The 27738-nt window shown below is 35.7% G+C and overlaps 3 protein-coding genes across 3 annotated transcripts; 1 reads left to right on the top strand and 2 right to left on the bottom strand.

Moving 5' to 3' along the window:
- The first annotated feature begins 842 nt into the window (after positions 1-842).
- On the top strand, positions 843-18954 carry LOC105966251 (phytyl ester synthase 2, chloroplastic). The gene is given in 13 exon segments (XM_088817575.1): positions 843-1201; positions 1928-1979; positions 8443-8490; positions 8615-8781; positions 8889-8984; positions 9509-9608; positions 9721-9829; positions 9971-10101; positions 16673-17081; positions 17438-17551; positions 18361-18446; positions 18552-18661; positions 18764-18954. Coding segments are annotated over 13 exon segments (1965 nt in total). The 5' UTR covers positions 843-849.
- LOC148771287 (uncharacterized) lies at positions 4491-6840 on the bottom strand. The gene is made up of 2 exons (XM_088817030.1): positions 6475-6840; positions 4491-5886 (listed from the first exon to the last, which is right to left on the bottom strand). The coding sequence occupies exons 1-2, from the start codon at positions 6823-6825 to the stop codon at positions 5704-5706; spliced, it is 534 nt and encodes a 177-aa protein (XP_088673156.1). The 5' UTR covers positions 6826-6840; the 3' UTR covers positions 4491-5703.
- Positions 18955-23678: 4724 nt separating the features above from the next.
- Positions 23679-25968, bottom strand: LOC148771286 (uncharacterized). Its single transcript, XM_088817574.1, has 2 exons — positions 24825-25968; positions 23679-24715 (listed from the first exon to the last, which is right to left on the bottom strand). Exons 1-2 carry the CDS (start codon positions 25966-25968, stop codon positions 23679-23681), a joined length of 2181 nt encoding a protein of 726 aa, XP_088673700.1.
- Positions 25969-27738: the final 1770 nt, after the last annotated feature.

The raw sequence follows: 27738 nt of genomic DNA, 5'->3' as shown, positions 1-27738 counted from the left end.
ATATTATTTTAAAATATTTTTTTAAGAAAAAAAAGTCAATTAACAGTTTAATTACTGTCTCCGACAGTTAAATAACTACTGGAGACAATAATTTAGCAACCAAGACAGTAATATTAATTAAAATATTTTGGAAGAAAAAAAAAAGTCAATTAATAGTTAAATTACTGTCTCCGACAGTTAAATAACTGTTGGAGACAATAATTTAGTAGCCAAGACAATAATATTAATTAAAATATTTTTTTTAAGTAAAAACAAAATTATATATAAAAAAAAAGTCAACGCCGGTTGACCTACGGAAAAAAAAAGTTTTCAAAAAAAAGAAAAAAAAAGAAAAAAAGTCAACACCGGAGACCGGCGGACCGGCGGTCAACGGCGACGGACCGGCGGTCTCCGGTGGTGGCGGGTCAAAATTGAAATTAGGGTTAAAATTAGTTAATTGATGAAATTGGGCTAAATTGGGGTGTAAATCATGAAATTGGAGTTGAATTGGGTTTCAATGAATTGAGTGTAATTTTGATACATATAAAATGATTTTCCTTATTTGCAAATAAGTTTGAATGAGCTGGATTTATTTGAAAGACGAAAAAGTTGGATATCCCTGTTTTAATTAAGTGCCATTATCATGGGCCTATTTGTCATTTACCCATAAGTTTTATGACGAGTTTTTTAATTTTTATTTTTGTTTTTCACGCAAGAATGAAAAAAACACGTGTATTTGTATTATAATACACGTGAAGTTGCAGAGTTGTTATATACCATACAATTATAATCATATTATTGTCGGAGAAAAAGAAATAGGTTTAATATAATATATATACATTTGCATGGTGGGAAGAAGGGAACAAAAAAATGTTCAATAATATCTATGGGATGGAGTCTGTTACTATTAGCATGCCACTCAAATCCACGGCGGCGAGGATCGTAATTGGTCTTCCGGCCACCGGTTTCCGGCAATTTCTCCGGCGAACAAATCGGAAACTCAGTTCCTGCTGGACAACTACTCGCAGCAGCAGCGGCGGCGCGTTAGTTTGTTTGCATGTGAAGGGGCGCAGATTCAAGACTAAAAGTTGTCTGAGATCAAAAGATTACTACTCCGAGCCGAAGTTTGCCGCCGACGACGACGGCGGACCGCCGCGGTGGTTTTCGCCGGTGGAGTGTGGGCGTAGGTCAACGGGGTCTCCTGTCTTGCTCTTCTTGCCAGGTGATCTCTGTCTCTCTTTCTCTCTCTTTCTCTCTCTAGAAAATAATATATAATATAATAATGACAGATCTAATCTTGAATCAAGGGACTAGCTAATGAAGTTCATAATATATAACATTATTTTATAAAAAATAAGATAATGTTACTTAAATGATTTCATATATAATGTTACTTTTTAATTCATATATTTATAATTTATGAATATGATATTCAATTCACCATGTGCCATGCATGAAAGTTTTCAAATGTGACAAGTGGTCCACACGTATAGACGACGGTCGTCTTCAAGATATTATAAACAACAGACTATTTTTAGTTAGAGATCATGTCATTATTGAAAATACTAATATTAAATGATACATTCCACGAACAACTTAAACTTTTGGTTGAGATGGTCATTCAAACATACTGAATTAACAAATTAAATTTCGATCGAAATTTTACAATTTGCTTTTGTTTCTAGTCCGATCAATGCTCGATGAAAACTCGATTTTCGAACAATCATCACGCTAGTGAGATTATGCATGTAAATAAGCGCATCATAATTTCCAAGTTCCAACTAATATGTTGTCTGAATAATATGTTAATCTTTACGCAAACTATATATTTTCCTAGTTCTATACAGGGGTTTTACTGTATATATCATTTGTTGTATGGGTTAAAAAAACGTCTAATTTTAAGAAAACGTCTAATTTGAAGCGACGATATATTCGATCAATAATGTAGGGATTGATGGTGTTGGACATGGTATCATGTTGCAGCATAAAAGACTTGGAGAGTAAGTTTCATTCTCACTCAATTTAATTTATAATTCCCCTTCATATTTTATACATACATATATATATATACTAGTGATGGAGCACCGCGCTCAAGGCGCGGTGCCCGATTGATTCATACGAATAAAAAATAAAAGAGAAAATAATGCTGCAGGCAACGGTGAAGGAGAAGGAGATTTCTTTAATTTCAGAATTAATATTCTTTCTCAGATTCTTCCAATTTAAAACGGAAATACAATGCAAAACAGGTTACAGAAAGCAAAAAATAAGCATATTAATGATGGAAAGAAATGAAATTAATTTTCCATAAATCTCGAAGAACTAACCAAGCGGCCGGTTATGCCGAATCGTAGAAGAAACAGCAGCTCCAGCAGCTGAAGCCTCTGAAACTTATGCCTTGTTGCTATTGTTATAACCTACTTCAAAGAGGAAACACAATAATGAGAAGCTAATCTTAATTTCTTGATAGTTTATTTAGGTGGATACAACTTGCTGGAACTTTGTTCAATAATCAATAACAGATGCAAAATCATTAAATCAAACTAAATGAATGCATAACTTGTTGAAGTAATTAGGTAAAAAAGAAGGAGAATAAATTAAATGCAAGAACTGAGCACAGCTGATGCTGTGTAGCTAAGAATTAAGACTTTTCTTCAACATTCGTAGAAGCATATTTGATACACAGGCTTTCAGCTATTAGCAGTCTCTTCTCATCTTTAAAGCCCATGAATTGCAGAGGATATACTTTCTTTAATTTAGTCCTGAGAAATGAACTAATATAATAATACAACAGTGGAACATAAATTGCATTCTCCAGTTTTTGTATCGATCCATGCTATCATTCTCAGAATATTATTCCAAAATCATCGAGGTTGATTCCATCTGGTTTCAGACTTTTCCAATTCGGAATTGTTTTATGGAAAAGAGACGCTGGCGGTGGGCGGCGAACGCGCGTGGAGGTGGGGGGGGGGGGGGGGGGGCAACGATTCCCGCTGCCATGGCTGTGTGGCAAGGAAGAAAAAGGCAGGCCCCTGAGTGGAGAAGAAGAGCGGTGGGGCAGTCAGCATTGGCGGCGGCAGAAGGAAGAGAAGAGAAAAGGGGGCCGTAGACATTTTTTTTTTTTGAGAAAAGGTTTAGTATTACGGCTAAACAGCCAAGATCGAGGGTAAAACTAATCCCTCCGATAGAAAGTTGCAATCAAAGTGAGCAATAGCGTGGGCTAACAAATTCCCCGTACGCTTGATGAAATTAAAAGAACAATATTCTATATCTAGAGAAAGGCGCAAACACTCATCTATCAATAAACTAAAGGACGACAAATCGCTTTCGCCATGTTGCAAAGCTGTGATAACTTGGAGATTGTCACCCTCAACCACCACATTTGTCCACCCTTTTTCTCGCGCCAAGAGTAGCGCCTTGAGCGCTGCCGTCGCTTCACATTCTGTAGGATGTAAGTTGCCGGGTAACTTAATCACTCTCCACCAAATGCATTGACTCTCATCATTCCTCGCTACCATCCCGACGGAAAAGAAAAGATTCCCCGAAGAAACTGCAGCATCCGTATTGATTTTAGGGTAAATTCCACTTTACCCCCTCGTACTCTACCCGAGAACCACTTTACCCCCTCGTACTCTCAATTTCATCGATTTACCCCCTTGTACTTGTACAATTTCCCAATACAGCCCTCTCCTTCAACTTTTGTCAATTTTGACTCTAACGCCGTTTGGTCAACTCTGTAAATTACAAAATTGCCACTGCCTATAACGCGTCGTTTCTCCTCCGTCAATATTGTCATTTTTTCTTCTCCCACCACTTCCCCTTCCAAGATATCCCCAAATTGAACCCCTAACTTAGTAAAAATCAAGACCCAAAAATTGATCGATTCCACCCAGTGCAAAGAAAAAAAATATATGAATGTGTGAAACTTTATCTTTTCTAATCACGAGAGTCAAAATCGAAAAAAATCAATATTTACGTCAATATTTTGACTCTTGACCAAATGGCGTCAGAGTCAAAATCGAAAAAAGTTGACGAAGAGGGCTGTATTGGGAAATTGTACAAGTACAAGGGGGTAAATCGATGAAATTGAGAGTACGAGGGGGTAAAGTGGTTCTTGGGCAGAGTACGAGGGGGTAAAGTGGAATTTACCCTTGATTTTAACAGCACCAACTGGCGGAGGATGCCACGTGCTCGTGTGGACATACCGTTGTGGAGAGATCTTGTGAATTTGAGCCGAACGAAATATGGCCAGGTAGTTTTTGCACCAGTCTACCAAGTCGGGAGGGGTTAAGCTCGCTTGCCCTTTATGTTCCTTGTTTCGTTTATCCCACGCCTTCCATGCTAAAATCATTGCAACGAGAAACTGATCAGTGTATGTATTCTCTTTTAAACCCGTCAACCAGTTCCATGCAGAGGTGTGATCGAAATGGTGATAATATTCAGGTAAGAGAGACCTCCAACAATCATCCATTCCACCGCAATTAATGATTGCGTGCAAAGCCGTTTCTTCGTCCCGTTGACACCGCCCACAAAAAGGTGAGAGAATTACCTTTCTACCACAAAGACTTTTATTCGTAGGCAATATATTGCTGCACAGTCTCCACAAAAAGACCTTAACCTTTGGTGGTATCTCAAGATTCCAGATAACATTCCACTTACAAGAGTCAACACCACTGTTTGAACCGTTTCCCCCGCTACTTCGTTTATCTGAGGATTGAGTAGACGCAAGAATCATGTGGTAACAAGAGCGCACCGTGAACTTACTATTATTCGAGGGGTTCCAGGCCCACGTGTCTCTGGCCAAGCTGCTGCCCACCGGAATTTCTAAAATACGACCAACATCCACCGGCCAAAAACATTCTTGTATAGTCTCTAAGTGCCACTGATTTGTCGAATTGTCTATTAGATCTGCCACTTTATTTGGAAAAGCGTGTATACAGGTCTCTTGGTAATTATTCGAAAGTTTCCTCCATCTCGAAGCCATGGATCTGCCCAAACAGAAGTGTCGTTCCCATTTCCGATCCGTCTCCTAAGGCCCATCTTTAAAAAATGAAGAGTCTGCCAAATGCTCCGCCATGTCGTCGAAGGTCGGTAGCCTATACCTGCATCTCGGAAATTCCCATGTGGAAAATAGCGGGCTGCCATAATCTTTGATAACAAGAGATTCGGATTTGAAAGAATTCTCCACGCTTGCTTGGTCACTAACGCCAAATTAAATGATCTAAGGTCCCGAAAGCCCATTCCTCCTTTCTCTTTAGATTTGCACAGTTCCTTCCAAGCGAGCCAATGCATCCCTTTAGCCGTTCCGTTTCCCCACCAAAACCGACGGATTGCTGCCTCGAGTTCCCTCACAAGGCCAATTGGAAGTAAGAAACAACCCATCACATATAAAGGGATCGCCTGGAGGACCGACTTGATTAGCACCTCTTTACCGGCTTTAGATAAACGTTTCTCTCCCCACCCTTGCATTTTTGCCCAGATCCGATCTCGAAGGTACGCAAAAATCTCCTTTTTCGTTTTTCCTATAGATGCCGGCATCCCCAAATATTTGTCGTGCTGGTCAACGACACGAAAACCCAAAATTTGGTGAATAGCATTCATCTTCGATATAGATGTGGCAGAGCTGAAGTTCATCGTGGACTTTTCAAAATTGATCTCTTGCCCTGATGCTCTAGCATACTTCTGCAAAATGTCCTTCAGAACCCTTGCAGCTTCCTCTGTCGCCTTTCAAAAAATAAGTGTATCATCAGCAAAGGAAAGGCTAGTAACCATCGGGGCTGTTGGTGCCACCCGAACTCCATGGAAGCTTCCCTGGTCCACAGCCTCGGTGATCATGGTAGTGAGTGCCTCAGCACAACATATGAACAAAAATGGCGAGAGAGGGTCACCTTGTCGAAGACCTCTTGAGGGCTGCATGTGACCAAATTGCGAACTATTAAATAAGAAGGAGAACGAAACAGTAGATACACATAACATAACTAGGTCAATGAAACCAGTAGGAATGCCGAAACGAGAAAGAATTTGCTTCAAGAAAGACCATTCGACCCGATCATATGCTTTACTAATGTCCAACTTAATAGCCATATAATTAGTTCTAGAATTAGAATTTAGTTTAATGAAATGATTTATCTCAAAAGCCACTAGAATATTATCAGAAATAAGACGGTTTGGGACGAAAGCGGATTGAGTTGGCGAGATCATATCATCGAGGACTATTTTCAGACGATTAGCTAGGACTTTTGACCCCATTTTATATATCACATTGCAAAGGCTAATAGGTCTATAATCCGTGATTTTCTCCGGATGTTTCACCTTAGGGATCAAAACAATATAAGTATAGTTAAGAGCGAAAGGAAGCTTTTTATTGTTCAGAAAATCGAGAATACAGGAAACAACATCAGCACCAAGAATAGGCCAAAATTTCGAGTAAAAGATAACCGGAAGCCCATCGGGGCCAGGGGATTTAAGAGGAGCCATTTGGGATATGGCTCGTGTTACCTCAATCGAAGTGAATGGTTGGGAAAGAAGTTGACAAGCAGCTCTCGAAATTCTGTTTTCCACACTCCCCACCACCTCATTTATCTCCTCGTCGCTCGGATTCGTCGATTTGAAAATGTCTTCAAAATAGTTGGAGATAATATTTTCTATCTCTGTGTCTCTATACTGCCAACTGCCTGTGGCATCTTTAAGTTTATCGACTCGGTTTATTCGATTTCGGGTAGATGCTTTGGAGTGGAAAAAATGCGTATTCCGATCACCATCTTGAATCCATTGAACACGGCTACGTTGTCTCCAGTACATATCGTTATCCTCGTAATTTTTCTCCAGTTTAGACCTCAGCTGCCTCATCTCCGCTCTCCAAGCAGCCGTTAGTTCCAGAAAAGGGGGCCGTAGACATATATATATATATATATATATATATATATATATATATATATATATATATATATATATATGGGGCTCTATGAGGAAACCCCCTCATTACTTTTTTTAATGGAGAGAGGTCCAAAATATTTCAGTCTATTTGAGAAAAGCCCATACCCATTTTGAGCCATTATGTTTTTCAGCTTTGCCCCCGCCCGCCACATCATCATATCTGCGTCACGCGCTCAACGATTTTTTTTTTCCCCATTTTTTTTTGTATCAGTTTCCTTAATCGACTATGAAGCATAGTCGATAAGCCTTAATCGACTATGCTTCATAGTCGATTAAGAAAAATCTTTAATTTTTTAATTTTTTTTTAAATTTTTTTTTTCTATGTCAGGTATATTAATCGACTATGATGAAGCATAGTCGATTAATAATCTGCTACTAAACATAACAAATCACAATTGTGAAAAAATGCAAAATCAACTATATTTTACAAAAAACAAAAAATATACAAACATTATAATTGATTTATACACTTGGAATCAATAAACAAAAAATCCAAAAAAAAAAAAAAAAAAAAATGGAGTCGATCAACCTTAATCGACTGCCATAACATAGTCGATTAGCTTAATCGACTATTGAACATGTACATAGTCGATTAAGGTTTCACCCTACGCGAAATTCTCTACACGCGCCGTCCTCTGTCCGATCCACAAAAAAACTCAAAATCAGCCTCCCCATCATCACCACACCGCCGGACTTGGTGGGAGTTTTCTTTTCCCCTTGGCTGAAAATTTAAATGCGATAATTACAGTAAGGAAGAGAGAAAGGAGAGCATATATCCAGATTTGTTTATGAATTACCTGTTCTTAGTGAAGAACTCCTTGGTGGCGGCGGCGGAGCAGACCACCACCCGCAGGCCGACGACTTCAAGCACACCAGCTGCGAGAACGTCTCCAGTCCCCGCATAGTTCCCCATGGGGTTTCTGCGGTCACAACGGCGGCGGCGGCGGTGGAGGGGAAGTCGAGCGTGTACGACTTGTTGGCGTCATGTGCAAGCGCGTCGGTGGTGTCGGCGACTGTGATTGTGAGGGTTTTGAGCGGTGAAGACGAAGTGAGGTTGAGTGGTGGAACGACGAAGGGACGATGGTGGTCAGTGAGGATCTGGCGGCGGTAGCGGTGGACGGTTGGGGAGAGGCAGTGACGGTGGTGAAAGACAAGACAGAGATGGTGAATTTGGGAAAGAGAAACTAGGGTTTCAAAATAGTATATTGGCAATTAATGATAAATTTGGAATTATAAAAATAATATTTGGTGGAATAGTAACCAATGAGGTTTTCTCTAATTATTTTTGGAAGAGGGGTTTTACTTAACTGCATTTCCTAGATGAGGGGGGTCTTGCTAATAATCCATATATATATATATATATATATATATATATATATATATATATATATATATATATATATATATATATATATATATATATATATATATATATATATATATATATGAAAACTTGTTTTGAGCATACCTTAATTTATTACTTGGACTATTTGTTCAAATATCCTTAATCTCTCTTTTCACTACATGAAGGATTTTCGATATCTGGTGCTTGCACATCCCTGTCACCGATTGAACATCGTTACCAGGGTCTCTCTCTCTCTCTCTCTCTCTCTCTCTCTCTCTCCATATGTAAAGGATGCATATATATATAGTTATTGGTTGCCCTAGCTAGCATGCATTCCATTTTTAAAAAAATGTTTTATCTTATAGACCTAGTGAAGTTAGTTCAGAGTACCGTTAGAAGAGAGCACGATCGATCAACAAAGAGACCAATATATATCGTCGGAGAGTCTTTCGGAGCATCACTTGCACTAATTGTCGCTGCACATAACCCTCATATCGATCTTGTCCTAATCCTCGCTAATCCAGGTGAGGTGGATTATTGTGCCTTTTAAGTTATCCAGATAATCCATGGATTTCTAACACAAAATTGCATATGCATGATTTTTTTTTTGTTTTCTTTTTCAATGTGGCAGGTGCAAGTTTGAGCAAATCCTTGCTCCAAAGTGTTGTGCCTTTCTCAGACATGATTCACAAACATCTGAATGCTGGACAATTTGATCAAGTACCAGGTTTGCACTGCTGAACTCTTTTTTCATACCTTACCTTGTTTGGGAATTATGATTACACTTGATACACAATATAATCGAACTTTGTCGATCAAATGTTTGGGGTTTGGGTTTTAAGCTCGTGATTATAAAAAAAAAAAAAGAGAAAAAAAGGGTCAAACTAATCATATTTATGAGCGATAAGCGATATTTAATTTAGTCCAATTTGGTGGTTTCTGCAAAAGCTTTTGAAAAGTGATTCTGAGCTCTGAACTTAAAATAAGCTGGTTTAAGTTAAAATATATAAAGTACCCGTGGACCAACTTCTCTTGAAATAAGTTGCTGCAGGAAATTCATTTTTCGTGAAATTTTCACCCCCCGTACTTTTAAAAATAAGCACTTATGTTATTAACTTAACTCATATATATAATCACCAAGTTCTACTCTTTTAAAAGCTTTTGCAAACACTTTATTATATATGTTGTCATCTACTGTTATTTCTCTATACTAAATCATGTGCTGTCAATTTTCGTGTTCGATTTCAACAGTAGAAACAGTTTTGTGGAAGTTGGGGATGATTTATGAGATGCAAAGCTATTTGGATTCACATCTTCATGCTGTCGAAGCTCAAACACTTATACTAACCAGGTTTATCAATTTTCAGACATGGATTATTAATTAATCAGACCTTCATATATTGATTTTGAATTATTATATATATATATATATATATATATATATTATCCATGCATGCATGCAGTGGAAATGATATGCTGCTGTCGAACAATACGGAAAGCGAAAGACTTTCTAGTATGCTGAAACGTTGCGAGGTTCGTTCGTTTAGTGGCAACGGGAATCCTCTATTCCTGGTACGTGAGAACAAACTCTAATAGTACAAGAAATGAGTTAATAATTATGAAGATATAATTATAAAGTTTATTACATAATATATAGTTGCTTGGCTATAGAACAATGTTATTATGGTTGGTGTTTTTTCAATTTTCTTACAGGATGAAACTTTCGATCTCGTCGCCACAATAAAGCGCGTCAGTTATTATCGGCGAGGAGCGTCCGTTCATTACATGTCGGACTTCTTTCCACCAACCCCTTCTGAGCTTAAGATGATTCTTGAACCATTCAGGTATTGAGCATTTATACACACACTGGTGGTCCCGATACATAAAACGGGTAGTGAATTTAGTAAATTGGTTGAACAAATTAATTAGTGAAAATACGAAAAGATTAGCCGAGGCGAGTTGACTCTGTCCTTAAGACGAAATTTCCCCGCAACGGTGCTAACGGATTAAATGGAAATCGTCTCCCAAGATACAACGGCAAAACTTGGAATAGGAGCACTCCAAATCCCAAGTACGACGAACTGTACTTTGTGTAGAACTTTTCGAGAGAATCTGTGAAGGGTAGGCTTAATATGTAGTAGGCTTGTTTTTGGATTGAAGTGAGGAATTTTGGGAAAGTTAGGGTCTATTTATAAGGTTCGAAAAGTAGTATCCTTTGGAGCAAAAAGGTACCTTTTGTTTGAATGGTTGCACCATTTCGAGTTGAGCCAATTGGGAGTGGTTGCACCATTTCGAGTTGAGCCGAATGGTTTGCATTGGTTCGGCCGCACCAATTCAGACCAGTCAGACCAATCGAGATGGGCTTCGAGTAATAAGGGCCCAATGGGTTAAAAGCCCATGATCTAATGTTTTTGGCCCGTCCCAATATTTTGATATATATACAGCTCAGTACTTCTCTACTTTTCCAATGTGGGATAACTCAAATCCCACTTTCCTTATATTTTGGACTAGTAATTTTTTCATTCACCACAAAATTGGTTCTAATCCAAAATTCATTTATATACTCAATTAGACCGTACAATAACATTGATAAAAAATTGTTCATGACTCAATTTTTTTTAACCAATTTTCCCAACAATCCCCCACATGAATGAAAACGAGGGCGTCGATTCTCTCTAGAGTTCCCACGAATAGTATTGCATCGGGATAGGTAGCATATAGCTTTGAACCTTCCGTAGTGGAGTTACATCGGATTTACTAGGCTGAGTAGTGAACGCGATGTCTTGAACTGTCAGCCGTTCGTGTAAACCAAGACAATGCAACCCACACAATACTATTCTCACATTTCCTTAGTTCTCATGATTGTGTCCGTTTTGGCCATGGACACACATCTTGGATTCATAAGTGTTTGTCAAGTTTTTGAAGCGGCCCTCACTTCATACACTTACATAGGTGATCTCCTATTAAAGGTATCCTGCCAATACCTCACCTTTTGTTATAAGGTTTTGGAATCATTAAAAGCTTTCGCTTATCCTTTACCCTCTCTGCAGGCAGCACTAATGTCTATCACGGGAATGAGTTGGAAATATATTATTCCATAGGAATATATACTCCTTAGTGCATCACTGAACTTTCTTAGCTTAGTTGTCCCTTTTGAACCAGTTCTTGGGATCTCCAGTCAGCATGGTTGGGTTACCACCAAGATTGTCCTTAATTTATGGGTTTTAATCTCACTCCCCTAGACAGGCAATATGTTTGATCTCTTTAGTTGACTTTTAATCGCGGATCCGCTATTAACCATTGATTTTCATAATCAATGTTATATAATTTCTTTTGAGATCAATTGCCTAATGGTCTTATGTGTACGAGTGTATCGATACTTGCCATTATACATGTCGTTTGTGCCCTTAACGTAACCAATTGGTTATCACAATTTATTCATAATTGTAGACACCGACTTAGTCCAACACGGAACATCCTCCAATAATTTTATGAAGTTTATTCAACTTCTTTTATAACCTTATCTCAAGTTATACATTCGAATTCGACCATGAATCGAGCTATTCAATTTTGTTTGAGGATTTCCAAGATACATAATCTTAGTGGACTCATATATCCAATGTACTTTCCTAATACAATAAGATATTTTCTTTAATGTAATCCATTTAAAGGCTATACTTAGATTACCTAAGAACCCTTATAATATCATTGAATGATTATTATTTTTGGAATTACATATTTACTAGTTTGCAATTCATTATGCTGCCAAACTATCCAAAACATTTGTAATTGAACCATTGTTCATCATTATTTTTGGCAAGGTAGACCCTTGGTCTTTAGATAACTAGATCAATTTTCTAGTAGTGTCTCAACATGAAACTTTCAATAAGACTATCTTTGTCTTAGTGATTTTAATCTGTAAGATTACATCGTCTAGACCCTCGTCTTTTGACATCAAAAATTTTATTTTTACTTTTCCAATATTTTCTCAACGTTCAAAATAGTATCATGATCACTATCTCATGATTATAATGTCGTCTATAGACATATACTTCCATGTGCTTTTAATATAAACACATTGGCCACACTCATTATTACGAGAATTACTAACACAATTTTATCAAATATTACTTTAGAATATTTCCATAGCTATTTAATTTAGCTTTATTGGACCACCCTTAATCATTCCTTTGAATAGTCCATCAAAACCTTAATGGTTTACTACTTGGAAGAAGACAAACTAACTTCCACGTACATTCTTCCAATGTAGACAATATTTCAATAATTGTCCTTTGTTCATTTTATAACTCATAAATTATAAAATCAAATCAAAATCAAACATATTGATTTTCTTTGTCATCTTGTTGTATCTTGGTTGTTCATCACTTTGATGATTTACCAATCACACATATTTTAACTTGGTTGTTCATCACTTTGATGATTTACCACTTAGACATTTATTAGTTCTCTTATTTAGAACTTATTTATTTTTCTTATTTTACAAGAAAAATATAATGTAATTTGCATCAAGAATGACTATCTTATGTACAATCATTATTTGCATATTCAATGAATATGCTTAAGTATTTTATCCACTTAACTATACTAGGCGTTATATATTAACTTAGGTACTTTTTTACCTTTGCCTGAACACCCCCACATTTCTAAATATTTATGTGGTTAGGGTCTAAAGACACCCACATTTCTAAATATTAATGTGGTTAGCTCGGGATAAAGACCCCCACAAATTCTAGAGTATGTATTCTAGAATTTATCAATATGATATCCATAAACTTTTTCCAAAGTTTTAGTTCTCATTTCTTAATTCATTTGTCAAAGTTGGCACTTTCCAACTTTCATTCACATAGCATTTAAATGCTTTGAGATCCTTATTTTTATTTTTATTAATAAGGATACAACATATAACAAAATACATTTCTTTTGTTAGAAAAAATATATTGGATCACCAACATATTTAGTTACAAAGTATTGTATTTCTTTCTCTCAAGAAAGTACAGAAAGAGAAATCTTCTCAAGATACTTAAATCTTGTCAACAAATAAGATTTCTTCATTTTCCTCAAAAGAGAAAACCCGTCAAGATACTTAAATCTTGTTAATAAACAAGAAAATATTAATCTCTTCAAATGGTAGTTGATCTCCACTATTCAATATTAATGTTAGAATATACAAATTCTAATCTTAATCGTTCATAATTTAGGATTGTATGTCCTAAACATGCCGTTCAAAATTCAGCCAAATCCAACAATTTAATTCTACAAAGCAAGCTCTTAAGTAAATTGCTCGAATTTTTATTTCAACAAAGCATTCATTGTTGTTTGCAATTATTTCGGATGTTTGGAAATCAAAATCCGATCTCATCCATTCACATTGTAGATCATCACATTGTAAATGTGATATAAAAAAAATCAAATTGAACCAACGATTCGATCTTCTCTTATGTTCTTGAGACAAGAACTACTCATGTGCTCTCATGAATTGAGCTTCTCTTTCTTTCTATTTTATTTCAATCACGCTTTTAATTAAACAATAGTATGATTCATATATAAAACATATGTACATAAATATTATAATAAACATAATATATGACATGTGAGCACGACGTTCATACTAGTTGATCATAGAAAGAAACAATATATCAAGCATATTATATCAACATATAGTATACACACGAGTATATAATAACATCAAGTTTGAACATAATATTTCATGCCATAAATTAGTTCATGTCCAACATAATGAATTGATATAAATTTTATAGCACGTAATCAATGCTTGTCCATGCAATAACACAATTATGATGAATTAGTATGGTTTACGCAAATAATAATATGTATACTAATATTCCTCTTACTAAGTAACTTATACTTAATATACGAGACAAGTCTAATCGTTCATAGATAATATTAAAAACGTTAATAAGATCACGTACTCACGAATTTCATATAACATATTCGAAAATCTATCAACTGAATGGTTCCACATCAAATGAAAATTGGGAGAAAGCTAATCCCCTATCAAAACTATATGCAATTTATGCAAATAAATATGCATTTTCATAAGAAATGTCATGTAGTATAGCACATATCATGATGTTTATAATACACTTATTCAAGTAATTAACATATATGCTATCACTTTATTGCATTTAGGATAAAAATATTTCTATTATTAGTGTACATACACAAACATAATGAATATTCATTAAGCATATATATATATATGCTTCCACATAGAAATTAAACTATCATGCAATAATCCACCATTATATCATATAGCATTATCAATATATTTCACAAATAGATATCTTATAATTAAAAAGCGTACCCGATAAATTATATGTTCGTCAATTCAAGATTTTGTGGGTAGCACCAAATCGTGTCAATATTATGGCAGTGCTGAATGATTTATTCATATCTCTTCCGTCCCAAGTCCGATTTTGTTGATTCAATATGATCCGAACAGCCAACAAACTTTTCTACAACTTTTATCTTTTACGTTTTCTGAGATTCGGACTGGATCATGATCAAAATAAGCCTCGAAGTCGGAATAGGTGTGCTGTAAATTTGCACCTACAATGGAACCAAAAAAAAATATTAAATAATATTCATGAATCAAAATTATATAAAACCTCATTATTGATCTTCGATTCAGTCTTCTTTCACCAAAATTTCGTGCATTGGACATTGGTGATGCGTTAATATGCGACGAGTTGCATTGGTCACGAACGGTTGTATTTTTCATGAAAAGGTGCATTGGCAGTTCTGCCACCCTTTCGTGTTTTCATCATAACTTCCTCGTACAATCTCCGATTGTGACGATCTAACATGTTCTGGAAAGCTAACTTGATTATCTACAACTTCTGTGAAATGTTAATTTTCCATATTCGGACTTTAACACCTTCGAAAATGGGCAAGAATGTGGACTTCATGTTCTGTCCGAAAATAAACTTTCTCCAATTGTATTTTGTAACTTCTTGATTTTTGGCAGACTATCTTCTTCTCCATCTCGTTTACCAACGTGTGCAGAAAACACAATTTACTAAATCAAAAAACATTTCGTCTTAAGATTGGTGGTCCCGATACATAAAACGGGTAGTGAATTTAGTAAATTGGTTGAACAAATTAATTAGTGAAAATACGAAAAGATTAGCCGAGGCGAGTTGACTCTGTCCTTAAGACGAAATTTCCCCGCAACGGTGCTAACGGATTAAATGGAAATCGTCTCCCAAGATACAACGGCAAAACTTGGAATAGGAGCACTCCAAATCCCAAGTACGACGAACTGTACTTTGTGTAGAACTTTTCGAGAGAATCTGTGAAGGGTAGGCTTAATATGTAGTAGGCTTGTTTTTGGATTGAAGTGAGGAATTTTGGGAAAGTTAGGGTCTATTTATAAGGTTCGAAAAGTAGTATCCTTTGGAGCAAAAAGGTACCTTTTGTTTGAATGGTTGCACCATTTCGAGTTGAGCCAATTGGGAGTGGTTGCACCATTTCGAGTTGAGCCGAATGGTTTGCATTGGTTCGGCCGCACCAATTCAGACCAGTCAGACCAATCGAGATGGGCTTCGAGTAATAAGGGCCCAATGGGTTAAAAGCCCATGATCTAATGTTTTTGGCCCGTCCCAATATTTTGATATATATACAGCTCAGTACTTCTCTACTTTTCCAATGTGGGATAACTCAAATCCCACTTTCCTTATATTTTGGACTAGTAATTTTTTCATTCACCACAAAATTGGTTCTAATCCAAAATTCATTTATATACTCAATTAGACCGTACAATAACATTGATAAAAAATTGTTCATGACTCAATTTTTTTTAACCAATTTTCCCAACACACACCACACACACACACACACACACACACACACACACACACATATATATATATATATATATATATATATATATATATATATATATATATATATATATATATATATATATATATATATATATATATATATATATATATATATATATATATATATATATATATATATATATATATATATATATCACTTTAGATAAAACAAATTTTTAAAAATTATTTGTCGCATTAGGGTTCCAATAATGCATTTATTGAACTTTTCTCAATTTTGCTCTCACCGCTCTTTAATTTCACTACTCTAATTAGTTGAGAAATAGAATTAATGGTAAAACATTTAATGAAAGGGATATTTCCGTTATTTTATGAATTTGTTTTTTCCCTAGTATCCATCGATACTTATTAGTTTTCTTAATACGTGCATTAGCTCAAATCGACAAATAATTTGGGACGGATGGATTCCCAAATAATTACTTCTATCGATTTTTTAGTTTATTTCCTTTTACAAAATTTGATCGCCAAAAAAAATTTATTTATCTAGACATATTTCTTAATTCAACTTCAGATGGATGGCTACGGCGGTTGACCCTGTAATGATCTCGACTAGGGTTAGCGGAGAACTTGTCCGAGGGCTTGGAGGAATTCCTTCTAAAGGACCGGTGCTACTAGTCGGAAACCACATGATGATGGGGATGGATGCTGTACTCCTCGTCTCGAATTTTTGGACCAACGAGAATATTATGGTCCGAGGAATGGCACATCCGTTATTCTTCGAAAGATTGAAGAAAGGAGGAAAGTTACCGGAATTGTCCGTGTTCGATTTTATTAGGGTTCTTGGTGGGGTTCCAGTATCGGCAACTAACTTATACAAAGGCCTCTCGACGAAGTCTCTCATGTTTTGTCTGTCAAGTTTGCACATGTTTCACATTTGGTCCCCATGTTCACAAAAGTCACATTTTGGTACCTTTTTTTATGTTTCAACAATTTAACCCTTTTTGTCATTTCCATCAATTTACTGTTAGTCCGTCAGTTAAAAGAGTGATGGGCACATGCTTTATGTTAGTACTAACAGAAAATTGAGTAAAATGACCAAAATTGTTAAATTGTTGAAACGTGAGGGACTAAATCTATTTTTTGTGAACAAGGGGACCAAATGTGAATTGAGGTAAAGATCAGGGGTGGAAAGTAAAAGTTTCCATATATATATATATATATATATATATATATATATATATATATATATATATATATATATATATATATATTACTACAAGATGTTTTGGTTATGTATTTGCATCAAACATTAATCTTGTCGTCGTACTAATTTTAGGGTGAAGAGCACAAAATGTTTTGGCCGGCTGAACCGGAGTTTGTTCGAATGGCTGCAAAATTTGGGGCCAAAATTATACCTTTTGGTAGTGTTGGTGAAGATGATGTTGTTCAAGTAAGTGTATCCGTAGTTCAAGATTTGCTTTTTACCTCGAGGGTAAATTACGGTTGCCCCGTCGAGGTTGGATTTCATTAGTACTTAGGTCCCCTCGTATTCCTGGAACTACCAAAACCTCTCCACTTTCGGCCAATACTTAGGTGGTGTTTGCAAAAACTTTTCGAAACTATATGACTTTTTTTTACTCATATTAGTGTGTTTATGTTTAAAACAGTAGCTTTTGCTCCTGCTTCTCTAAAAATAAGCAGTGTTACACTATGATTTGAGAAGTACCATTCACTACTTGGAGCTGCTTCTCCAATTTAAAAGAATTTTCGTAACCAAGTAAAAAAGATATTTGACTTTTTTCACCATTTTTTTCCTTATCCAAATTCCATTATTAAGACAATTTAGATATTTACGGTCCTAAAAGTACAGCCTTCTCGAACACCTGACAACCCCAATAAACTAAAAATTAAAGGTTATTTGCAAACATTATTTATTATAACTTCTTTATTGGTTGCTTTAAACTTAAAAAAAAAAAAAAAACACTTATCTGAATTACTCGCTTATGTTTATGTAAAAGCGTTTGTAGACACCACCTTAATCTAGTCTGACTGGTGATACATTGGAATTTGACGATGTCACCAAAAATGTGAACCATATTATTTCTTAATAACAATTAATATTATTGTCCAATGCTAAGAAATCTAAATTTATGACATAAAAGGGAAATTAAAACTTGGTTTTTACAATCGATCATCGACCAGCTTTCTTGAATTGTAGTTTATCTAACGTACGATCGGAAGTTAATTTTTCTCGAATAGTTGTTATTAGACTCCAATGATCAAATGAAGATTCCCCCCCTCAAGGCCTTAATAGAAGAACTAACCGGCGAAGCCGTTAGGTTGAGGTAAGTAATTACTTACACACGTACATACATATATGTGTATATATATACACATATATATATACACACACACATGTTTCATTTGGTTGTAATGGCATGTATATACAGGAGTGACGCTGGAGGCGAAATAGGGAAGCAACTTCTCTACTTCCCTGTAGTACTACCCAAGTTACCTGGCCGATTTTATTTCCGATTCGGAAAACCAATTTCAATAGAAGGTATTTATATTTGCTAGATTTGGAGAGAAGTATTTTATATTACCCGATTTTCAATTTGACAAGAGACTGATTTGGTTTACGTGCATGTGTGTTATGGTGCAGGAAGGGAGGATGTATTGAGAAACAAAGAGAAAGCTAACGAAATGTATTTAGAGATACAAAATGAGGTACAAAAATGCATCGATTATTTGAAGGAGAATAGAGAAAAAGATCCGTATAAGAATCTTTTAGCTCAATTATCTTATCAGTGCTTCAACGGCTTCGATTCTCAAGTCCCAACTTTCGACATTTGATATTTATTCGTATCGGCATTTTTTGCGTTTCGATGAGCAAATGTCATCATCTTCTATAGTCTTATGATTCACTTAAGTCTTTCACAAGATGTGTGCTCTATTGTAAACGCTCCAATTATATACCTCACGTTGTGCAATTCTTGTATTTCTTATCATCTGTTTCAGGAAAAATTACAATTTTCATCCCTCAAAGTTGCACCGATTTCACATTTGGTCCCTCATGCATGTTCACAAAAAATACATTTGGTCTCTCACATTTCAATAATTTAACACTTTTGGTCATTTTCGTCAATTTACCATTAGTCCGAGTTATAGTTAAGATAGCACACACTGGATATTGTTACTACTAACGAAAAAGTAATGGAAATGACTGAAAGTGTTGAAATTTTAAAACATGAGGGACCAAATGTGAAATCGGTGCAAATTTGAGGGATGAAAACTGTAATTTTCCCTATGTTCTTAATACAGAGTAAGGTTTCATTTATAAATGATTTCGATATTCATGATTTTGAATATCGAAAATATTTTGGGTTAATAAGATATAACCCCCTCATTAGAAAAAATATTAGGACTAACCACCTTACAATATTTTTAATGGGTCAAACCCCCTCAGAAATGTCAATTACTGAAATACCCCTATAATTTGTAATAGCATAGACCCCCCTCCCGTTTACCCCAAATACTGCATATCTTAAACCATCTTCTTCAACATAATTTCACCCCAATTTCCGTTCGTCTGCTACATTTATGCCGATAAATTCGCCGAAAAACAAACTACAATATATACACTGCATATTTTCCCCCTTCAAAAATTGCCCTAGTTTGCTATATTTTCACAGGAAAAAAAAACCCATAACTCCATTTTATTGTGCAATTCGTCCAGCAACACAGGTTGACAAGCAATGGTGAAGAGCGGGAAGAAGAAGAAAGGTAGTTTGCTATATACCCATCTCTATCGTCGACTTTTTATTGACCTAATTTTGTGCATTTACCCCACAATTCCTCTTCCTGACACCATTATCAGCGACTCCGGAGGGCAAATCGAAGACTTCTACAGAAACCGTATGCAAAGGTAAGTCTGGAATAGACAATCAATTTCACTTCGATTTGTTGTAAATTTCATAGCAATTTTGATTACTTTTGCTATGTTTCATACATGGGCCACTGAAACAAATTTTTATTGATTACAGTGAAACCAAAATCGAAGAAACGAATGGGAAAGAAGAACACTAATAGAGGTATTAACAAATCGTCCATACTGATAGTTCACTTGATTTAAATACTTGTACAAAAGAATTAATCTATGTTTTATTTCTTTTCCCAGGAACGCCACATAGCAAAATGACAGTTGACTTACTGCATCTAAACGCTGGTAATAATTTATGCAAATTGGTTTCCAATTGAACTATGTTTTTTTGGGCATTGTAGTTAACTGCATAATTATGAATCTAAAAACAGTGTGGGTGGTGTTGTAGTTGAACTGTGAAGTTGATTACAATTATATGTATGCATTGTACAAAAAAATGTGTTGATCTACAGCAGACATTTGCAATGAAATATAGTTTGTCTGAGCACACCATTCATATGACAATTGTTTAATAGTTTACTACTGCAGAAACTCAGGGTCAACTCATTAAGTCAATTTGATATCTAGTCCACTTGTATTCTTTGTATGTTAGTCCACTATGATACATGATTAACTGTCAACTGCTTAGTAAACTTAGAGTCAACTTGCATTGTAAACTTAGTTCATTATATATAGTTCACTGTATTTTGATGTCTAATAAGTTGTGTCCACAACTTAATTTACTACATACAGTTTACATTATAGTTTACTGTATTCACTGAAATTTGACAGTGTACAATAAACACGGTTTTATTGAAACTTAGTTTAATCCATATTGTTTATTACATTATGCTGTGTATTAGGATATGCTCACTAATTAGTGTATACAATCTTGTTCACTACATTCTGTTTTGTGTTATTGTTGTTCATTTGAATTTACAGTTTCTAAAAAAATGGCACTGAGTGTACTACGAAACCTGTTCTGTGAAAATTGCTTGGAAAGCAAACTGGCAAACAAAATCATAGTAAACAAAATCATAGTAAACTACATTACAGTTCACTACATTACAGTTCACTGCATTAGAGTTCACTGCATTACAGTCCACTGCATTAAAGTTCACTGCATTATAGTTCACTACATTACAGTTCACTACATTACAGTTCACTACATTACAGTTCACTACATTACAGTTCACTACATTACAGTTCACTGCATTAGAGTTTACTACATTATAGTTTACTGCGTTACAGTTTACTCCAATATCTGAAATTTGACAATGTGCTACAACATGGATTTATTTGTATTGTATACTTCATTTAAGTGTATCTAGTTGACTACATTGTTGTTTGTATACTGATGTGTGCATGTTTTCTAATGCAGTGCAAACAAAGCAGGTGATTAAAGAACAAAGAGAAGAATTGGGGTATATAAAGCAGTACAGATCGACCCTCACCTCAACCATCACTTTCTTCAATGGCATATCTCTAAGGCCAGCCCATATCCGATGCCTCAAAAAAACGCCATTCTACTACTTTGTAATGCAATTTGCAGATAAGAAGGTCGATGCCAAGTTTGTCAAGTGCACACAGATTGGGACTGCACAGTTACTTTTGGCGTTTGACAAGGAAAAAGACAAATTCATTATTGGGGGGGAAGAGATAACCATTAGCCCAGAGGAATGCCAGTTGATATTTGGCATAAACCCTGGTCACATTGAAATCAACACCAACAAATCTAGCAAACCTCGTGAAGGCCTGGCACAGCGTAAATTCCGCGACCACGTGAAACTGAAACGGAAATATCTCAAACCAGAGTTGATGAAGTGCATTGGTAATGAGGACCAAGAGAGTGTTGAAGATGTTGTAAGACTAATAATTTTGTATTTGGTCACCAACTTCTTCTTCGTAACTAGTGGATCTCTCGTGGGGTGGTGGACATTTAAGTATTGCGAAGATATAGATATGATGAGTCAATACAACTGGGGGAAAGCTATAACAGAGTTCTTCATGAGCAGCGTACGCAAAGACAAAGCAATCGATGTAAAGGGTTGCAGAGCATTACTATTGGTAAGTTTTTCCTCTTTTGTTTCATACACGCATTATACCTACGTCACCTACTGAGTAATATTTAGTTAACTATGTCTGCGTAGTACAATATAATCTATCTACATTGAACTGTGTGCTAACAAATGCTCTAAAATTATACCCAGTTTTGGTTTTGCGAAAGAACGAACATTGTAAGCCCCGCGAGAGAATGCGCATTCCCAAGATTTCAGCGATGGAATCTACATGCATTGTCGGAGTCGCTACGAAATATTGCAATAATGGACATTCCCAGAAAAGATGTTCATATCACACCATTGGAACCTTCATCCAAAGAAAAAGCCGTACTCAATTGGTATGAATCCACAGAGACCCAATGCACATCCAACAGTGATGATGTTGTAGAAGACAGTGTTTCAGAAGACAGCGACCATGACACTACAAACAGTGACACAGATGGGGGTTCTCCAGATATTGGTGATGCCCATGGAAATGCAGATGATTCTCCGCCGCACGACCCAGTTGACCATAATCCCGAGATCCATGACTTAAATTTCACGCAACAGCCAATACCATCACAAACTGCAACAATGGAAATAGGTAACATGCGTCGTGAATTGGTGGAACTGTTCTTGCAACTGGGAAATGGGAAGGATTACAGAAATAAACGCTTCAAAACTAATAAGATGTAGCTAGTGACACCCTAGTTTTGTAATATCTCCAAACATATCTCTTTTGTTCGGATTATTAGTTTTTTGCACAACCAGTTATACTTCTTTTTATTTTTACTGTTTTATGTTCTGGATTATGCACATTGGTTACTATATTGCATCCAACTTGTTTTATCTTTCGTATCTATGTCTTCTTTTGTTACTAGTAAAACTGTTTTACCAGCATCGGGGGCTTAAAAAGTGAGTCAACTATGTTAACAATCTATACTATTGTTCATATAAAACTATAGTAAACTTTAGTTCACTATTTATAGTGAACTAGCTAAATTGTACAGTACAGTTCATAAAAAACACAATGCAGTGTATATAGTGCAGTGTACCATATATAGTGAGTCAACTATGCATTTTTATACAATATAGTAAACCATTTACAGTGACCTATAATCACTGAGTCAAGTAAACTGACTATTTACATTATAGTAAACTATTTACATTATACATTACAGTAAACCATTTACAGTGAACTGTAAACCATGAGTCAACTATGCCACAATTATACAATATAGTAAACAAATTACATTAAAGTAAGAATAATTTTATAGTAACCCAATACTGTACAAATCATCGTACAACTTACAGTGAACTAAGAAGTTACAGTAAACTGCCTCTGTTGTTATAAACTTATTACGTTTCAGTAAACTGCATATTCGTAGTAAAATTAATATATAATGCAAAACCCCATTTAAAAAACAGTCAACGATCGTATAAAACATAGCAATTGATATAAAAACATAGTTCAACAGAACATGTGCATTGATATAAAAACATAGTTCAACAGAACATGTGCGGAAAAATGTCCACAAACAAAACAGAATAGTTCAACAAATGCAAATAAACAAAGGAAAAATAACCATTTGCATACAATCATCTTCCTACATAAAAATTCATCCTATCCGCTTTGTGCACGTCTTCTTATTATGGTGTCCATATTCATTGCAACGACCACACTTCATCTTCCGAGCAATATGCTCTCCCCTAGAAGGAATTCTTTTCACTCTTGGCCTACCACGTCTTGTATGATAATCTGGGGGACCCACCAATTTTTGTTGATTGTCAACTACCACTTTACCAAAAGGCTGTATTAACATAGCATATGTACTCTTGAACATCGACACGTGGAAGTACTCATCAATGTGCTCATAACCATCATTTCTGTACAAAAACAACACAGCTGCAGCATGTACGCAAGGATATCCATTGATTTGCCACCATCTGCACGAGCATGTTCTTGCCTGCACATCTACAACAGCATTCGGCACCGAGTACACCTCATACACAAATTCAGACGCCTTTTTAACCGTCAATGGTCTACCCTCATTCACAAAACTATCAACAATTGTTTCAAGATTCGGGCATATAGCAGTTGTCCACGTGTCACCCTCCTCGTGCCTTATACACATCTGCACCATTAACAAACTCCGAATTGCATCAATGAAATTGGTGATGGGAAGATGTCTATACCTTCGAATTTGGGCATTCCATGACTCAACAGCATTTGACGTGGTCTGACCATATCTACCAGCCTCAAAATACGAATGCGCCCAATTCTCATAAGGAAGGTCAGCTAAGAAATTGAAAATTCTTTCCGCTCCATTGGATCTTAAGTCACCCATTGCAACCTCAAATTCTTCCTTCGATGCAGCATAAACACAAGAATCGAACTGAAGTACAATCGCTTTCCGAAGGTTGGCACCAACACCCCTAAAATGGTTCTTCAAATTCCTCTTCAAGTGAATTACACAAAATGCATGACGAGAGCCTGGAAAAATGTTCTTCACCCCCTCAACAATGCCATGGCACCTGTCAGATATAAATGTTAGTACACGCTCCGTACCTACTGAGTCTCTCAAATGTTCCAAGAACCATGCCCAATTAGCATTTGTTTCTTCATTCACAATAGCAAATGCAAACGGGAATAAACCTGCATATTAAACATTACGTCAATAATCTAGTTGCTAATAATTTAAACATGCATTATGATTGACTAATACAATTCCAAAAAAAAATATGTAACTACGTCAAAACATTACCATCATTGCCATCTTTCGCAACGGCGCTGAGCAATATACCCTTGTGTTTTCCCTTCAAAAAAGTACCATCAACACATACAACGGGACGACATGATTTGAAACCACTCAAACATCCAGCGAAAGCGAAAAAACACCGCACAAAATTGTTGGAAAATTCATCAACATCTAAATGGAAAATACTACCCGGATTAGTCTTTCGCATTTCTTGAAAATATGATGGAAGGAATGAGTACGATGTGGTTTGATCACCATACACAACCTCCCTGCCCGCATCTACAGCCCTCCATGCAACAAAGTAACTAATATCAATACCATATTTATCTTTAGCTTGGTGAATTACATCTTTAGGGGTCGTTGTAGGCATAGCTCGAATATCATCCACAATAAGCTCTGCAATAATATCGGACGTGATCCTTCTTCTACTGCAAGTTCCAAATGTCATGCCACATGTGTGATACTTATGATATTTCCTAATATAACAAAATTTGTTGCACTTCTCAATCGATGCATGTATTCTCCACATGCATTTCTTCGAGTCTCTGTACTTGCACTGTGCCGTGACTCGATATGACTCATTTTTCACGTAGTCAAACTCAAAACCAGATTCAACAGAAAATTTGCACAATGCTTTCCTAAACTCAACAACGCCCCCTTTAAAAACCTGTCCCACATCCCTAATCAAAAAAAGCCAATTGTGGCTCAATAGTTGCTTACCATTCGATGGCACACCCATGATTCGTTCTTCACATAAACCATCATTCTCAACCAATAATGCAGATGGTGCATACGCGGATAAACTCCCAACTAGGGCATTTTGAACCTGAAAATCGTTATCAACGTACGTCAACGACCTTCCCCTATTTCCCAATTCAGCACGCTTCTCCTTTTCCTTCACGTTAACAACAATATTCTGCAAAGTTAACTGTTGTACCATGGCAAACATTGACAATACATCTTCATCATCTCCGAGAATGCAATCACCAAACATAGGCAAATTGTACGTCAAGTACAGATTATCGGCACTCAAACCGCTCCATTTCGAACAAATAAAGCCAGACAATGCTTCATACCGCATACCAACTGTGAAACGCTTCAATGCTTTCACACCCGCATAGTTTAGCATCAGCATCACACTAATCGCCATTTGATTACTGCATGAGGAGACAAAATAAAAAAAATGTGAAAAGTGGAAACTCATCATAAGCAAATATCACACCACAGAAAATATAAAAACATAGCACACTACATTAACAACTGTGACACAGAAGCTATAAACATACCAAATTTCATTCTATATGAACAATTTAATTGTTCTTTTTGTATGAATTCATAATAATGTAATTTGTAAGTTAGATTACTACGTTCGTCGCGCATAATATATTTTATTAAAATTAAATTGATCAGTGTTATTTATCACACCAGAGAAAACATACAGACATAGCACACTACATTAACGACTGTGACACAGAGCTATAAACATAGCAAACTGCCAAAAAACAACCACCTATTTTAAAATCACTTCTAATCCTAACAGCAATAAATCACCCCCGTCTGGATGACCACCGTAAGTCCCATTGTAATTATGAACTGACTAATTAAACTATGCAATCAACCCAATCAAATACAGTAACTTGAAATTCCAATTCCAAAACGAAACTGTATATACAAACCCCCATCTCATCTGATAAGCCGATTTAGTACTAATATCATACCTTCTTTTAAACAATCTCTCGTCGTTAAATTTTATTCCACACTCTGTAATCTTCACATGTATCGCCTGTGTCGAAGAATTTATGACGAAGATTTTTGACTGTGAAGATTAGTTATAATGATATAAACAGAACGGTTTATGATTATGCAGTTGGCACTAATCACGTAGGGCGAGATATACGGAGGTACAATCACAGATTTCACGCCAATTCTGATTGATACGTTGTTTGGGTATTATATTTACAATAAGGGCAGAATAGGGAGAAAACATCCGTAAGGGGGGTCAAGCAATTGATGAAAAAATATATGGACTTCTATACAATAGCCCAAATACAAATTGGACCTGGGCTAGGTAATTTTCCCTAATGGGGGGGTTTTCCCTCATTTTCCCAAATATTTTTATAATAAACGATATGCTAGTATTTCAAACTAGCAATCAACCAAGCCATCGATCCTAACCTTCAAATTACACAATGTTGTTACACAACGTATTTCATCAGATGTAGCATCTACAGAACCCTTAAAATTCTTAACTAGAGCAGGTAAGGAGTTTTAAATTTAAAATACCGACAAATTATGGAAACGTAATCACCCACTTTTTTTTTTTTTTTTTTTAATTAAAATGTCCATGTGCCACTCAATGAATGAAATCCGTTTTTCTTATTTAAATATAGCTCCCTTGTTTAAAAGAGAAATTAAAGATGAGTTATAATTAGTAGAGCCTGATTTATTATATTTATGTAATGTATCTAACATATGACTATCTGTGGAGATAATTTATTGGGGCTTTTGGTCACACATAAATGTTTGAAAATTCATATATAAGTAATTATTTAATGAGACAATGAAACTTCCAAAACTTCATTACTCGTCTTTAAGTTTATGCTTTAAGTCAGGTGGTGTTTGGAAAAAAAAACTTTTAAAAAGAGATTATAAGATTTTTTGGACTTGCTAAAAAAATAAACCCCAAACCTATGGTTAGTGCAAAACGGTTATATTTTATTCCAAAAAAATATTACAATTTACCCCCTTATGAAATAATATTAATATTCACAATTACCACCGAGGGTAAAATCGGTATTTTATGAAGAATTTTCCATGGAGTAAAAAATTTCCATTGTACACGATAAGGGGATCGAGAATGTAAGACGACAACAAACATCAGATGTTTTGTGTAATCATGAATATGTGAGGATTTGTTTTT

The sequence above is a fragment of the Erythranthe guttata genome, chromosome 4 (assembly GCF_056151865.1).
Source record: "Erythranthe guttata isolate IM_541 chromosome 4, IM_541, whole genome shotgun sequence".
Classification (NCBI taxonomy): Eukaryota; Viridiplantae; Streptophyta; class Magnoliopsida; order Lamiales; family Phrymaceae; genus Erythranthe; species Erythranthe guttata.
Note: the sequence above shows the minus strand (reverse complement) of the source record. Positions and strands in the feature narration are given on the sequence as shown.